The sequence below is a fragment of the Bufo bufo genome, chromosome 6 (genome assembly GCF_905171765.1).
Source record: "Bufo bufo chromosome 6, aBufBuf1.1, whole genome shotgun sequence".
Classification (NCBI taxonomy): Eukaryota; Metazoa; Chordata; class Amphibia; order Anura; family Bufonidae; genus Bufo; species Bufo bufo.
In genome coordinates, this window is record NC_053394.1 from 436,492,828 (window position 1) to 436,509,263 (window position 16,436).

At 46.8% G+C, this 16,436-nt stretch overlaps 1 protein-coding gene across 1 annotated transcript in view; it reads right to left on the reverse strand.

Moving 5' to 3' along the window:
* The window catches only part of CACNG4 (calcium voltage-gated channel auxiliary subunit gamma 4), a 37,447-nt gene extending 30,122 nt beyond the window's left edge, over positions 1-7,325 (reverse strand). The window contains exon 1 of the mRNA XM_040437443.1: positions 7,103-7,325. Within this exon, the coding sequence (XP_040293377.1) occupies positions 7,103-7,325 (223 nt within the window). The remainder of the gene's footprint in view (positions 1-7,102) is intronic.
* Positions 7,326-16,436: the final 9,111 nt, after the last annotated feature.

Consider the following 16,436-nt stretch of genomic DNA (forward strand, 5'->3'; position numbering starts at 1 on the left):
GCTGCCTGAGGTGATCTCCTCAACTGACCTCATTGGTGGTGCACCCCTGTGCCCAGGTTCCACCAGCATGGTCCATTTAAATTTCAGATTGTGAGCCCAGCCTCCACCTCATCCAGCCTTAGACTTTGAACCTGGCCTCCACTGTATTCCACTACCACAGCCTCCATACTTCAATGAATTAATTCCACACCAGTTGTATGACCCCTCCAGTGGTGGTCCGCACTGGTCAGTGACTAGATCCTTCATTATGGGACTTTTATATGATATTGGGATGGGAGACATAAGTGAAGAATCTCATCATCCACATTCAGTATTGCAACAACTCAAGAGGGGAGCAGAGAGGATGGGAGTAGTGGTACTTCTAGTGGCAGTCCTCGCTATATCGCTTCCTGGGCCGTGCAGTGATGGGAACATCCTGGTTCTGGGGTTCTCCTGCCTGGTGTTGGTTGGGATTCTCCTGCCTGTGTTGGTTTGGGTTCTCCTGCCTCGTGTTGGTTGGGGTTCTCCTGCCTCGTGTTGGTAGGGGTTCTTCTGCCTGGTGTTGGTTGGAGTTCTTCTGTCTGGTGTTGGTTGGGGTTCTCCTGTCTGGTGTTGGTAGGAGTTTTTTCTGCCTGGTGTTGGTTGGAGTTATCCTGTCTGGGGTTGGTAGGAGTTCTTCTGTCTGGTGTTGGTTGGGGTTCTCCTGTCTGGTGTTGGTAGGAGTTTTTCTGCCTGGTGTTGGTTGGAGTTCTCCTGTCTGGTGTTGGTAGGAGTTTTTCTGCCTGGTGTTGGTTGGAGTTCTCCTGTCTGGTGTTGGTAGGAGTTTTTCTGCCTGGTGTTGGTTGGAGTTCTCCTGTCTGGTGTTGGTAGGAGTTTTTCTGCCTGGTGTTGGTTGGGGTTCTCCTGCCTGGTGTTGCTGCGTGTTAGGGTACCAGGCAGGATCCCAGTGAAGGCTGCACACGGCAGTGCCGTACTGTGGGGACACAGGTGTTGGTGCACACAGCTAACAACTGTTCACTTGGTAGTGGAGCTCAGCACAGAAGGAGTCTCTATCATGTGTGGAGCAGCAGATCTTACACAGGTTCCTGCAGTTTCTGGCAGACAGGCCTAAGGCTCCCTGACTACTCACCATCTGAACAGACAATGCAGTCTTCCCCATCCAAGCATGGAGTGGCCCCCTTTATGACTATCTCCCAAGCTGGCTGGATGGTTTCCCCAGGGGCTTTCTGCTTCCACTCTCCTCACTGCTGGGGCTCCTACTGACTGCAGCAGACAATCTAAGCCCCTACCTAAGGGGCGGGCGCAGCCACCCCAACTTGCAAGTAAATCTCTAAGGCCAATTAACCCTTCTGCAGCCTGCAAACTACATGTTACCTCAAACGTTTTAACCCTTTCACCAGTGGAACGCTGCGTTATCCTGTGCAGTATTAGTCAGGGATGTTCTCAGGTAGGTGGACGTTGGTTAGTTATATAATACCCCCCATCCGCCACCAGGGGATCATTATAATGTAGAGTGTAATAACTGTAATTACTCCGTGCCTCAGACCCATCATTAGCTGCCAGGAGGATGAACTACTCCCCCACCATCCTCAGCCCATTAATGTCAGGGCACAGGAGAGTAGACACAGTCTATAGAAGTAAGAATACATGGGTGAGGGGCGAATGGGTGCTGTATGTTATATGTCTCACATGTGCACTGTATCTTACATGTCTCACATGTATGGTGTATGTTATATGTCTCACATGTGCACTGTATCTTACATGTCTCACATGTATGGTGTATGTTATATGTCTCACATGTGCACTGTATCTTATGTCTCACATGTATGCTGTATGTTATATGTCTCACATGTATGCTGTATGTTATATGTCTCACATGTATGCTCTATGTTATATGTCTCACATGTGCACTGTATGTTATATGTCTCACATGTATGCTGTATCTTATATGTCTCACATGTATGCTGTATGTTATATATTTTCATGTGCACTGTGTGTTATATGTCTCATATGTGTGCTCTATGTTATATGTCTCACATGTATGCTCTATGTTATATGTCTCACATGTGTGCTATATGTTATATGTCTCACATGTGTTAGGTATGTTATACGTCTCACATGTGCAAAAAAAAGTTATATTTTTCACGTGTGCTGTATGTTATGTCTCACATGTGAACTGTATGTTATATGTCTCACATGTGCACTGTATGTTATATGTCTCACATGTGCACTGGATGTTATATGTCTCATATGTGTGCTGTATTATATGTCTCATATGTGCACTGTATGTTATATGTATCACATGTGCGCTGTATGATCTGTCTCACGTGTGCAGTGTATGATCTCGATCACATGTGCAGTGTATGACCTGTATCACATGTGCAGTGTATGACCTGTATCACATGTGCAGAGTATGACCTGTATGATATGTGCAGTGTATGATCTGTATCACATGTGCGGTGTGTGATTTCTATCACATGTGCGATGTATGGTCTCTATAACATGTACGGTGTATGATCTCTATCACATATGCAGTGTATTATCTCTATCACATGTGAACTGTATGATCTGTCTCACGTGTGCAGTGTATGATCTCTATCACATGTGCAGTTTATGATCTATATCACATGTGCAGTGTATAAGCTGTATCACATGTGTAATGTATTATCCCTATCACATGTGCAGTGTATGACATGTATCACATGTGCAGTGTATGACCTGTATCACCTGTGCAGTGTATGACCTGTATCACATGTGCAGTGTATGACCTGTATCACATGTGCAGTGTATGATCTGTATCACATGTGCAGTGTATGATCTGTATCACATGTGCAGTGTATGATGTGTATGACCTGTATCACATGTGCAGTGTATGACCTGTATCACCTGTGCACTGTATGACCTGTATCACATGTGCACTGTATGATCTGTATCACATGTGCAGTGTATGACCTGTATCACCTGTGCAGTGTATGACCTGTATCACCTGTGCACTGTATGATCTGTATCACATGTGCACTGTATGATCTGTATCACATGTGCAGTGTATGACCTGTATCACCTGTGCACTGTATGACCTGTATCACATGTGCAGTGTATGACCTGTATCACATGTGCAGTGTATGATCTGTATCACATGTGCAGTGTATGACCTGTATCACCTGTGCACTGTATGACCTGTATCACCTGTGCAGTGTATGACCTGTATCACCTGTGCAGTGTATGACCTGTATCACTTGTGCAGTGTATGACCTGTATGACATGTGCAGTGTATGACCTGTATCACTTGTGCAGTGTATGACCTGTATCACCTGTGCACTGTATGATCTGTATCACATGTGCACTGTATGATCTGTATCACATGTGCAGTGTATGACCTGTATCACCTGTGCACTGTATGAAATGTATCACATGTGCAGTGTATGACCTGTATCACATGTGCAGTGTATGATCTGTATCACATGTGCAGTGTATGACCTGTATCACCTGTGCAGTGTATGACCTGTATCACATGTGCAGTGTATGATCTGTATCACATGTGCAGTGTATGACCTGTATCACCTGTGCAGTGTATGACCTGTATCACCTGTGCAGTGTATGACCTGTATCACATGTGCAGTGTATGACCTGTATCACCTGTGCAGTGTATGACCTGTATCACTTGTGCACTGTATGACCTGTATCACCTGTGCAGTGTATGACCTGTATCACCTGTGCAGTGTATGACCTGTATCACCTGTGCAGTGTATGACCTGTATCACTTGTGCAGTGTATGACCTGTATGACATGTGCAGTGTATGATCTGTATCACCTGTGCAGTGTATGACCTGTATCACCTGTGCACTGTATGATCTGTATCACATGTGCAGTGTATGACCTGTATCACCTGTGCAGTGTATGACCTGTATCACATGTGCAGTGTATGATCTGTATCACATGTGCAGTGTATGACCTGTATCACCTGTGCAGTGTATGACCTGTATCACTTGTGCAGTGTATGACCTGTATCACATGTGCAGTGTATGACCTGTATCACATGTGCAGTGTATGACCTGTATCACCTGTGCAGTGTATGACCTGTATCACATGTGCAGTTTATGATCTGTATCACCTGTGCAGTGTATGACCTGTATCACCTGTGCAGTGTATGACCTGTATTACCTGTGCAGTGTATGATCTGTATCACATGTGCAGTGTATGACCTGTATCACCTGTGCAGTGTATGATCTTTATCACATGTGCAGTGTATGACCTGTATCACATGTGCAGTGTATGACCTGTATCACATGTGCAGTGTATGACTTGTATCACCTGTGCAGTGTATGACCTGTACCACATGTGCAGTGTATGACCTGTATCACCTGTGCACTGTATGATCTGTATCACATGTGCAGTGTATGACCTGTATCACATGTGCAGTGTATGATCTGTATCACATGTGCAGTGTATGATCTGTATCACATGTGCAGTGTATGACCTGTATCACATGTGCAGTGTATGACCTGTATCACATGTGCAGTGTATGACCTGTATCACATGTGCAGTGTATGACCTGTATCACATGTGCAGTGTATGACCTGTATCACATGTGCAGTGTATGACCTGTATCACATGTGCAGTGTATGATCTGTATCACCAGTGCAGTGTATGATCTGTATAACATGTGCAGTGTATGATCTGTATCACCTGTGCAGTGTATGATCTGTATAACATGTGCAGTGTATGATCTGTATCACCTGTGCACTGTATGATCTGTATCACATGTGCAGTGTATGACCTGTATCACATGTGAAGTGTATGACCTGTATCACATGTGCAGTGTATGACCTGTATCACATGTGCACTGTATGATCTGTATCACATGTGAAGTGTATGACCTGTTTTACCTGTGCACTGTATGATCTGTATCACATGTGCAGTGTATGACCTGTATAACATGTGCAGTGTATGATCTGTATCACATGTGCAGTGTATGACCTGTATAACATGTGCAGTGTATGATCTGTATCACATGTGCAGTGTATGACCTGTATCACATGTGCAGTGTATGACCTGTATCACATGTGCACTGTATGATCTGTATCACATGTGAAGTGTATGACCTGTTTTACCTGTGCACTGTATGATCTGTATCACATGTGCAGTGTATGACCTGTATAACATGTGCAGTGTATGATCTGTATCACATGTGCAGTGTATGACCTGTATAACATGTGCAGTGTATGATCTGTATCACATGTGCAGTGTATGACCTGTATCACATGTGCAGTGTATGACCTGTATCACATGTGCAGTGTATGATCTGTATCACATGTGCAGTGTATGACCTGTATCACATGTGCAGTGTATGACCTGTATCACCTGTGCAGTGTATGACCTGTATCACATGTGCAGTGTATGATCTGTATCACATGTGCAGTGTATGACCTGTATCACATGTGCACTGTATGATCTGTATCACCAGTGCAGTGTATGATCTGTATAACATGTGCAGTGTATGATCTGTATCACATGTGCAGTGTATGACCTGTATCACATGTGCAGTGTATGATCTGTATCACATGTGCAGTGTATGATCTGTATCACCTGTGCAGTGTATGACCTGTATCACATGTGCAGTGTATGACCTGTATGACATGTGCAGTGTATGATCTGTATCACATGTGCAGTGTATGATCTGTATCACATGTGCAGTGTATGATGTGTATGACCTGTATCACATGTGCAGTGTATGACCTGTATCACCTGTGCACTGTATGACCTGTATCACATGTGCACTGTATGATCTGTATCACCAGTGCAGTGTATGATCTGTATAACATGTGCAGTGTATGATCTGTATCACCTGTGCAGTGTATGATCTGTATAACATGTGCAGTGTATGATCTGTATAACATGTGCACTGTATGATCTGTATCACCTGTGCACTGTATGATCTGTATCACATGTGCAGTGTATGACCTGTATCACATGTGAAGTGTATGACCTGTATCACATGTGCAGTGTATGACCTGTATCACATGTGCACTGTATGATCTGTATCACATGTGAAGTGTATGACCTGTTTTACCTGTGCACTGTATGATCTGTATCACATGTGCAGTGTATGACCTGTATAACATGTGCAGTGTATGATCTGTATCACATGTGCAGTGTATGACCTGTATAACATGTGCAGTGTATGATCTGTATCACATGTGCAGTGTATGACCTGTATCACATGTGCAGTGTATGATCTGTATCACATGTGCAGTGTATGACCTGTATCACATGTGCAGTGTATGACCTGTATCACATGTGCACTGTATGATCTGTATCACATGTGAAGTGTATGACCTGTTTTACCTGTGCACTGTATGATCTGTATCACATGTGCAGTGTATGACCTGTATAACATGTGCAGTGTATGATCTGTATCACATGTGCAGTGTATGACCTGTATCACATGTGCAGTGTATGACCTGTATCACATGTGCAGTGTATGACCTGTATCACATGTGCAGTGTATGATCTGTATCACATGTGCAGTGTATGATCTGTATCACATGTGCAGTGTATGATCTGTATCACATGTGCAGTGTATGACCTGTATCACATGTGCAGTGTATGATCTGTATCACATGTGCAGTGTATGATCTGTATCACCTGTGCAGTGTATGACCTGTATCACCTGTGCAGTGTATGACCTGTATCACATGTGCAGTGTATGACCTGTATCACATGTGCAGTGTATGATCTGTATCACATGTGCAGTGTATGATCTGTATCACATGTGCAGTGTATGATCTGTATCACATGTGCAGTGTATGGTTCCGGTGCTCCCGGTTACGCTGCACAGTGTGGACAGCAACCTGCAGCAGTCTGGTCCTCTGTGCCTCCCCGTGCCTCGCACATCATCAGCTCCTGTGCAACTTTCCCTTCAGCTTCTTTGCAGAAGTCTTCACATCTCCCAGAGACAGCTGCAGATATCAGCCTGAATTTGGTGCCAGGACCGGGGGCCCCTAGGTGTGGGGCCCCCAGCGCTGGACCCGAGGAGAGTCTCCAGGTTTCATTTACAGTGATGATGCCGGTTAACAGGCAACAAGGCGACACACACACACTGCACCGGAGCCGCAGCACTTACCCTCGATGCAGCAGACCCTCCAGAGCCCGGAGTGGGTGAGGTCCCCCTTGGTCTTGCGGGGCTGGCTCTGGGGGTCCTCGGTGCTGACGTTGGTCCCGTTACAGATGTGAGCCCGGGAGTAGAGCCAGTAGTCGGTCCCGATGGCGATGGTCATCAGGCTGAAGGCGGCAAAAGCCCCCACGGTGGTCAGCAGCATCTGGACCCCACGATCACACCAGACCATGGTGCCTCATACCTCACCAGTGCAGCAACAGGAGGCGACTGGGTGAGGCACCGGCACAGACAAAGGACTGGCAGGCATGAGGACCGCTTCGGCAGGGGGAGGGGGTCAGCACTTTCTTCACTTGTAGAAACCTGTCATTGTCATCCTAGGAGCCTCCTGGAATGAAGAAGTCATCAAGATGCTGGGACTCCTCACCTCCCAGCCGGGGCCCGCCCCCTGCAGCCTCCACCAATCAGCGAGCACTGAGAAGACCCCCAGGGACCACCAGAGAGGAAAACAATCCGATGGCTGCAGAGCAGCTCCATGCATGGTCAGGAGGATAGGAGTGCTACTGCTGAGCAGTGGGGTGAAAGGGGAGTAATGATAGCAGGAGGGGGGAGCTGGCAAATAAGGGGTTAAACCACTGCACCAACCTCCTTAACCCCTTCACTGCTCAAAAAAAACATGTACTGAACGGAAAGATCTGATTGGGGTTATACTGATGTACAGGGAGCAGGCGGCGTCTGGAGGTACAGGGAGCAGGCGGCGTCTGGAGGTACAGGGAGCAGGCGGAATCTGGAGGTACTGGGAGCAGGCAGAGTCTGGAGGTACAGGGAGCAGGCGGCATCTGGAGGTACAGGGAGCAGGCGGCATCTGGAGGTACAGGGAGCAGGCGGTGTCTGGAGGTACAGGGAGCAGGCGGCGTCTGGAGGTACAGGGAGCAGGCGGCATCTGGAGGTACAGGGAGCAGGCGGAATCTGGAGGTACTGGGAGCAGGCGGTGTCTGGAGGTACAGGGAGCAGGCGGCATCTGGAGGTACAGGGAGCAGGCGGCATCTGGAGGTACAGGGAGCAGGCGGTGTCTGGAGGTACAGGGAGCAGGCGGCGTCTGGAGGTACAGGGAGCAGGCGGCATCTGGAGGTACTGGGAGCAGGCGGCTTTTGGAAGTACAGGGAGCAGGCAGCTTTTGGAAGTACAGGGAGCAGGCGGCTTTTGGAAGTACAGGGAGCAGGCAGCTTTTGGAAGTACAGGGAGCAGGCTGTGTCTGGAGGTACTAGGAGCAGGCGGTGTCTGGAGGTACAAGTAGCAGGCGGTGTCTGGAGGTACAGGGAGCAGGCGGTGTCTGGAGGTACAGGGAGCAGGCGGCGTCTGGAGGTACAGGGAGCAGGCGGCGTCTGGAGGTACAGGGAGCAGGCAGCTTTTGGAAGTACAGGGAGCAGGCAGCTTTTGGAAGTACAGGGAGCAGGCTGTGTCTGGAGGTACAGGGAGCAGGCGGCGTCTGGAGGTACAGGGAGCAGGCAGCTTTTGGAAGTACAGGGAGCAGGCGCCGTCTGGAGGTACTAGGAGCAGGCAGCGTCTGGAGGTACAGGTAGCAGGCAGCGTCTGGAGGTACAGGGAGCAGGCTGTGTCTGGAGGTACAGGGAGCAGGCAGCATCTGGAGGTACAGGGAGCAGGCAGCATCTGGAGGTACAGGGAGCAGGCTGTGTCTGGAGGTACTGGGAGCAGGCGCCGTCTGGAGGTACTGGGAGCAGGCTGTGTCTGGAGGTACAGGGAGCAGGCAGCATCTGGAGGTACAGGGAGCAGGCAGCATCTGGAGGTACAGGGAGCAGGCAGCATCTGGAGGTACAGGGAGCAGGCTGTGTCTGGAGGTACTGGGAGCAGGCGCCGTCTGGAGGTACTGGGAGCAGGCTGTGTCTGGAGGTACAGGGAGCAGGCAGCTTTTGGAAGTACAGGGAGCAGGCTGTGTCTGGAGGTACAGGGAGCAGGCTGTGTCTGGAGGTACAGGGAGCAGGCTGTGTTTGGAGGTACTGGGAGCAGGCTGTGTCTGGAGGTACAGGGAGCAGGCTGTGTCTGGAGGTACAGGGAGCAGGCTGTGTCTGGAGGTACAGGGAGCAGGCTGTGTCTGGAGGTACAGGGAGCAGGCTGTGTCTGGAGGTACAGGGAGCAGACTGTGTCTGGAGGTACAGGGAGAAGGCTGTGTCTGGAGGTACAGGGAGCAGGCTGTGTCTGGAGGTACAGGGAGCAGGCTGTGTCTGGAGGTACAGGGAGCAGGCTGTGTCTGGAGGTACAGGGAGCAGGCTGTGTCTGGAGGTACAGGGAGAAGGCTGTGTCTGGAGGTACAGGGAGCAGGCTGTGTCTGGAGGTACAGGGAGCAGGCAGCTTTTGGAAGTACAGGGAGCAGGCTGTGTCTGGAGGTACAGGGAGCAGGCTGTGTCTGGAGGTACAGGGAGCAGGCTGTGTCTGGAGGTACAGGGAGCAGGCAGCTTTTGGAAGTACAGGGAGAAGGCTGTGTCTGGCGGTGTCATTGATGGAACGTAGCCTACTCTGCAGGCAGTAATGGGTTAACTATCATCTCCCAGTTTATAGAACAGGTCTCTGACTGGAGGCTGCTTGTTCTTACTTCTTTTTGGAGAACCTGACTTTTTGTCTCATGGATGGAGGGGTTGCTCTTACTGGGATGGGGGCTTAACTATGTGTTTTCACTACTGCTTTTTTACTACCACCTCCATCATCTCGGGGCTTGAGGTCTTCTGCCATGTTTAGGAGAGTTGGACTATATGACTCCAAGACCCTTCATTATTCAAAGCGGTGACATTTCAGGTTGACTCCATGTTCTGCTATAGACAGTGGTCATGATTTGCTGTCCCTCTTCCATTGGGTCTTCTAGAAGCCCTAAATGAAGATGTTATTAGAAGACCCTACGTCTCTTCCTTCCTCTGTATCCTGCAGGCTGACATTTAAGGTCTCTTCTGGTATCAATTAAGGAGCAGTTTTGCTGGAGAACATCACCTTGGGGGCGGCAGAGGCTCAGATCACTTTCTATATGGGTTCCCCTCAGCCAACATGTCAGAACAATCTCCTCAGTGCAGACTCTCCTCGTCCTGATTTGGAGATTGAGTGACAGGAGCCTGGGCTGTGAGTGACTGGACACCTAACATGACATGATGTACGACTCAAGAAGAATCACGTCTTTAAGACCCAAGTGGACAGATCTGGAGAGAGAGCAGCTCCTAGACACTCATTATAAAGTCCAGTATAAACCGAGACGAGCCCAAGTGTAATACGGTAGAATAGCTGCTTCTAGGCGGCTCTGACTCCTGGTGGTTGTGTGACCCATGTTCCTCCAGAACATCTCCTTGTGGATCTTCAGGCTTCCTCATGTTTTCTTCCTCTATCTGATGGCTGATCATCCATCCTTCCTTCCTTTTATCCCCATTCCTTCCACTCTTTTATTAATCCTATCCTTCCTTCGTTTTTCCAATTCCGTCTTTCCTTCTTCTTTTGTCTCTTCCTTACACTCCTCTCTCTTTTCTTCCATCCCTTTGTTCCTTCCTTCCCTCCTTTTTTCCCTTCTTCCTTCCATCCCTCCCTTTGTTCCTATTGCTCCTCATTCCTTTCTTCCTTCAATATCTCCCTTCTTTCATCCATACCTCCTTCTTTCCTGTCTCCCTTCTGCCCCTCTTTCATTCCTCCCATATTCCATCCCTCCTCCTCATGTTCTTCCTTTCCTCCCCCTTCCATTTCTCCCTATTTTCTTCTTGCCTTCCCTTATTTCCTTCATTTACTTTCTTCCCTCACTCATTCCCTAATTTCCTCCCCTTTTCCATCCTGACATGTCTTCTTTGATCCTTCCTCCCATTCCTCCTTCTCTTCTTGCCCCTTCCTTCTCTCCCTGAATTCATTTCCTCCCTTCTTCCTTTTCATACTTCCCTGTCCCTCTTTCTTCCTTCATTCCTTCCTTCACGTTTCTCTTTATTAGCCCTCATTCTAGCAGTGTATTGCTCGTCCCATCCCCCGGAGTGTCATCTGATTGCCTGGAGCCTTATTATTTTGTCCGCAGAGTACTACAACCCCAAATCTGGAGACGAGAACTTCCTTTGTCATTCGATAGATCAAGGCTTTTCCTTGCCGCACTCTCTCATTAGTTATAGCCTGGATACTTTTATAAATTCCAGATTCGGGTAATTAGACAAGAAATGTAAGATTTTGTGCAGTAAAGTCATTGTTATTAGTGTAACACGTGATATGTTAGATGGTGGGAACGCTCCCATCAACATCAGGACCCAATTTTTACCAAGACCTGAAATGCTCCCGAATCAGCGATATATGCAGACGACTAACAAAGAAGTGCGTCGCCCGCCTATGGGGGTCAATCCTAAACAGGCAGGCTCCATGACAACTGCGAACTGCAGAGGTGACAGCGGGCGCCGAGTGCCCATTGTATGTCTGTCCACTGCAGATCAACACCATCAATTAGAACTTCTGACCTTGATTCATCCCAACAAGTCTTCTCCCCGAATACAGATCTGGCCATGATCCGCCAGAGAAAACCTCTCCCAATGGTGTCCGCATCTGAGCAGCTTCAGTTCCTAACATCAATTTTCCTGCGATAAATCCAGATTATTTTCCCTCTCACTTTCTCCAGTCTGTTGGATACCAACTTGGCCGACGACTTCACACCTGTATTTAATAAGGAGATTGGGAGGTGGGCCTCAATGCAGAATGGACCCATTGGCAGCAGAAGGACTCATGAGGAGTGCCAAGAGTCTCCCAAGAGTCCACCCCTTATTCCATACCTTTCCTCCATCCTCCTCTTTCATTCTCAGGGTATACATGGGGACCCTGTCCATTCCCTGAGCCGTCCTCCTCCATCAGTGTGGCCTCCAGTTCTTCCATCTGCTCTGTACAATGTCGTCATCTCTTCAGTTGACTGGATCTGGACCTATAAAGGCACTCCAAATAATCTGCATATTCTTTTACAATTTCCATGGGGCCATTTTGTTCCTTCTTTACCTCCACCCTTTATTTAGTACTTTTCCTCATTTCATCCTTCCTTCTCTCTTTCCTTCCTTTTCTTCTTTGCTTCCTTCCTTTTGTTATATCCTTCCTTTCCTTCATTTCTATTTCTTTTTTCCTCCTTATTTTCTTCCGTCTTTACTTCTTTCCTGTATTCCTTCCTTCCCTCCTTCCATCCTTTTTTCTTTCCTTTCCTGCCTTAATTCCCTTCCTGAATTTCTTCCTTCTGTCTATGCATCCTTCTTTTCTTACCTCCATCTATGCTTCCTTTTTCCCTCATTCTTTCCTTCCTTTCTCCTGCTGCTTGTCTTTCCTTTCTTTCATTATTTCCTTCCGTTCTTTTCTGCTTTCTGAAACCTTCCTGCTTTATTTACCTATTTCCTTCCATTCTTCCCTTTGTTCCATCCATACTTTTTTCCTTATTCCTTCCTTTCGTTCTTTCCTTCCTTTTTTCTGACCCTTCCTTCCTTCTTAAAGGGGGTGTCCGGATTCAGAGCTGAACCCGAACATACCCTTATTTTCACCCCGGCAGCCCGCCTGAGGGTAGCATCGGAGCATCTCTAGATCGCGCAGCATTAGCTAAATTGCGCAGGGCTCTTTTGTTTATCATAACACACTGCTGGGCGGAAACTTCCGCCCGGCAGTGTGTTCGGTGACGTCATTGGCTCTGATGGGCGGGCTTTAGCGCTTGCCTAGCCGTTTTACTGGCATGGGCAGCGCTAAAGCCTGCCCATCAGTGCCGGTGACGTCACCGGGATTCCTGGCAGCCCCGTGGAGAGCCTGGTGATGTCACACGATTTAGCGCAGGGCAAAGGAGAGCATCAGAGCATGAACTGCTCCGATGCTCAAGTCAGGGGGGCTGCCGGGGTGAAAATGAAGATATGTCCGGGTTCAGCTCTGAACCCGGACAACCCCTTTACTTATTTTATTCCCTTCTTTTAATTTCTACTTTCTTCCCTCCTTTCATTGTTTGCTTCATTTCTTTATTTCCTTCCTTTTTTTCTTAAAGGGGACCTGTCGGCATTTTTATGCAGCCCTGGCTGATGGCAGTGTAGTACACTGACAGACGTGCCAGCGCTGTGAGAGAGATGAGTGCAGTACCGCACAGTGCCTCCGCTCTCCCCACCTCTAGATGTTGATTGACATTCCTATTTCTTTTCTTCCTGCCTTCCTTTCATTATTGTTTCTTTTCTTTCTGTCCTTTTTTTCCTTCAGCACCACTTTCCATTCCTTCATTCTTTCCTCTCTAGCTCCCACTTTCCTTTGTCTTATTCTTTTTTGTGTCTTCCACTCTCATCTTTTATGAATATGTATTTTTCCCTTTACTTCCTGCTATCTCTTTCTATGCTTACCTATCTTATTCTTAATGATTCTCCATTTTCCCTCTCTTTACCTCTGTCCTTCTATTTCCTCATCCATATTTCTTTCCCTCCTCCCTTAACTTCCTTCTTTTTGGTTCTTTCATTTCCGTCTATTATGTTTGCCTTCCTAACTTCCTCTTTTCTTGTTTCCTTCCTTTCTTCCTTATCTTTATCTTTTCTTTTTAAACATTCCCTTTCCCTCATTATTTCCATCCTTAATTTCTTCTCCTTTCATCTTTTTTCTTTAATTTTCTTCCTTCCTTTGATTTCTTCTCATTCTCTCCTTACTTTCCTTTCCAAATTCCCTTTTCTTTCCTTTTATCATTTCCACCATCCCTAATATTCCTTTACCTTTTTGCTGACATATTTTCCTTCTAGACTTTCTTCCTTCTTTCCTAACTCTTTCTATTCCATTTTTTCTTTCTTTCTTCCTTGTCTCTTTACTGTCTTCACTCCTTTCTGTTTCCTATACGTTTTCTCTTCTTCCTTAATTACCTTATCTTTTCCTTCCTTATTCCTTCCATCCTTTTTTATTTTCATTTTCCCTTACTTGTTACTCTCTTCACTCCTTTCTGTTTCCTATACCTCTTCACCCTAAATTATCTTCTCTTTCCTTTCTCATTCCCTTCCTTCCTTTTTTCTTTTCACCTTCTCTTTCTTGTTTTTTTCTTCACTCCTTTTTCGATTCATCTTAATTTCCTTCTGTTTCTATTGTTTTGCTTCTTCCTTCATTCTTTCTTGTTTCTTTCTCCTCTTCCTTTTTTTCCCTTCTATCGTTGATTTTATTCCCCCTTCTTTCTTGATCTGTTTTTTATGTCCTTCCTGATTTCTCGCCTTCTCTGTCTCTTGCTCCAGCCCTACTCAGATCTGTGATATCACATAAGACGTGTCAGCAGGACAGAGAGAGATTTTGTGAGCCCTCCACTTCCAGGAATATGTGTGCTCTGTGTTCATCTGCATCTCCTGCGCCCCAAAGGAAAGCTGGGTTTCTATAATGCTCTGCAGTAGTCACGGAGGGGCCATCATCCGAGCCCCCAAACTGTCATCTCCTCTTATTGTCTTGGACTCCGCAAGGTTCTCTCAGCCGACTGCAGATATGACAATCTTGAAAAATCTGCCTTAACATTGGAGGATACCCTGCAGCTATAGTGATTCAGCGGCCGCTCAGTGTGGGGCTTAGTCAAAGCCGATTATTACACGTTCTGTTCACACGTGTGATCTCCCGGCTGCAAGAGCCGGCTCCCAGCTTCACTTCTTGCGTTCGGAGGAAGGAACTTCCAAAGATTTAACTATTAAAAGCTTGGATCCCTGAAATCCCTAGAGATCTGGGTGTAGAACTGATCAATATAATCTAGTCACTTGTAATTAGCGATGTATATACAGTGATATCACCGCTCTATGTCCTGGTGATCTGGGTGTAGTACTGATCACTATACTCTAGTGACCTCTCACCAGTGATGTATATACAGTGATATCACCGCTATATGTCCTGGTGATCTGGGTGTAGTACTGATCACTATACTCTAGTGACCTCTCACCAGTGATGTATATACAGTGATATCACCGCTCTATGTCCTGGTGATCTGGGTGTAGTACTGATCACTATACTCTAGTGACCTCTCACCAGTGATGTATATACAGTAATGTCGTTGCTCTATGTCCTGGTGATCTGGATGTAGTACTGATCACTATACTCTAGTGACCTCTCACCAGTGATGTATATACAGTGATATCACCGCTCTATGTCCTGGTGATCTGGGTGTAGTACTGATCACTATACTCTAGTGACCTCTCACCAGTGATGTATATACAGTGATATCACCGCTCTATGTCCTGGTGATCTGGGTGTAGTACTGATCACTATACTCTAGTGACCTCTCACCAGTGATGTATATACAGTGATATCACCGCTCTATGTCCTGGTGATCTGGGTGTAGTACTGATCACTATACTCTAGTGACCTCTCACCAGTGATGTATATACAGTGATATCACCGCTCTATGTCCTGGTGATCTGGGTGTAGTACTAATCACTATACTCTAGTGACCTCTCACCAGTGATGTATATACAGTGATATCACCGCTCTATGTCCAGTTGATCTGGGTGTAGTACTGATCACTATACTCTAGTGACCTCTCACCAGTGATGTATATACAGTGTTATCAACGCTCTATGTCCTGGTGATCTGGATGTAGTACTGATCACTATACTCTAGTGACCTCTCACCAGTGATGTATATACAGTGATATCACTGCTCTATGTCCTGGTGATCTGGATGTAGTACTGATCACTATACTCTAGTGACCTCTCATCAGTGATGTATATACAGTGATATCACCGCTCTATGTCCTGGTGATCTGGGTGTAGTACTGATCACTATACTCTAGTGACCTCTCACCAGAGATGTATATACAGTGATATCACTGCTCTATGTCCTGGTGATCTGGGGTGTAGTAACTGATCACTATACTCTAGTGACCTCTCACCAGTGATGTATATACAGTAATATCACCGCTCTAATGTCCTGGTGATCTGGATGTAGTACTGATCACTATACTCTAGTGACCTCTCACCAGTGATGTATATACAGGTGAAAACACCGCTCTATGTCCTGGTGATCTGGATGTAGTACTGACACTAAACTCTAGGTCACCTCTCACCAGTGATTGTATATACAGTGATATCACCGCTCTATGTCCTGGTGATCTGGATGTAGTACTGATCACTATACTCTAGTGACCTCTCACCAGTGATGTATTTACAGTGATATCACCGCTCTATGTCCTGGTGATCTGGGTGTAGTACTGATCACTATACTCTAGTGACCTCTCACCAGAGATGTATATACAGTGATAACACCGCTCTATGTCCTGGTGATCTGGATGTAGTACTGATCACTATACTCTAGTGACCTCTCACCAGTGATGTATATACAGTGATATCACCGCTCTATGTCCTGGTGATCTGGGTGTAGT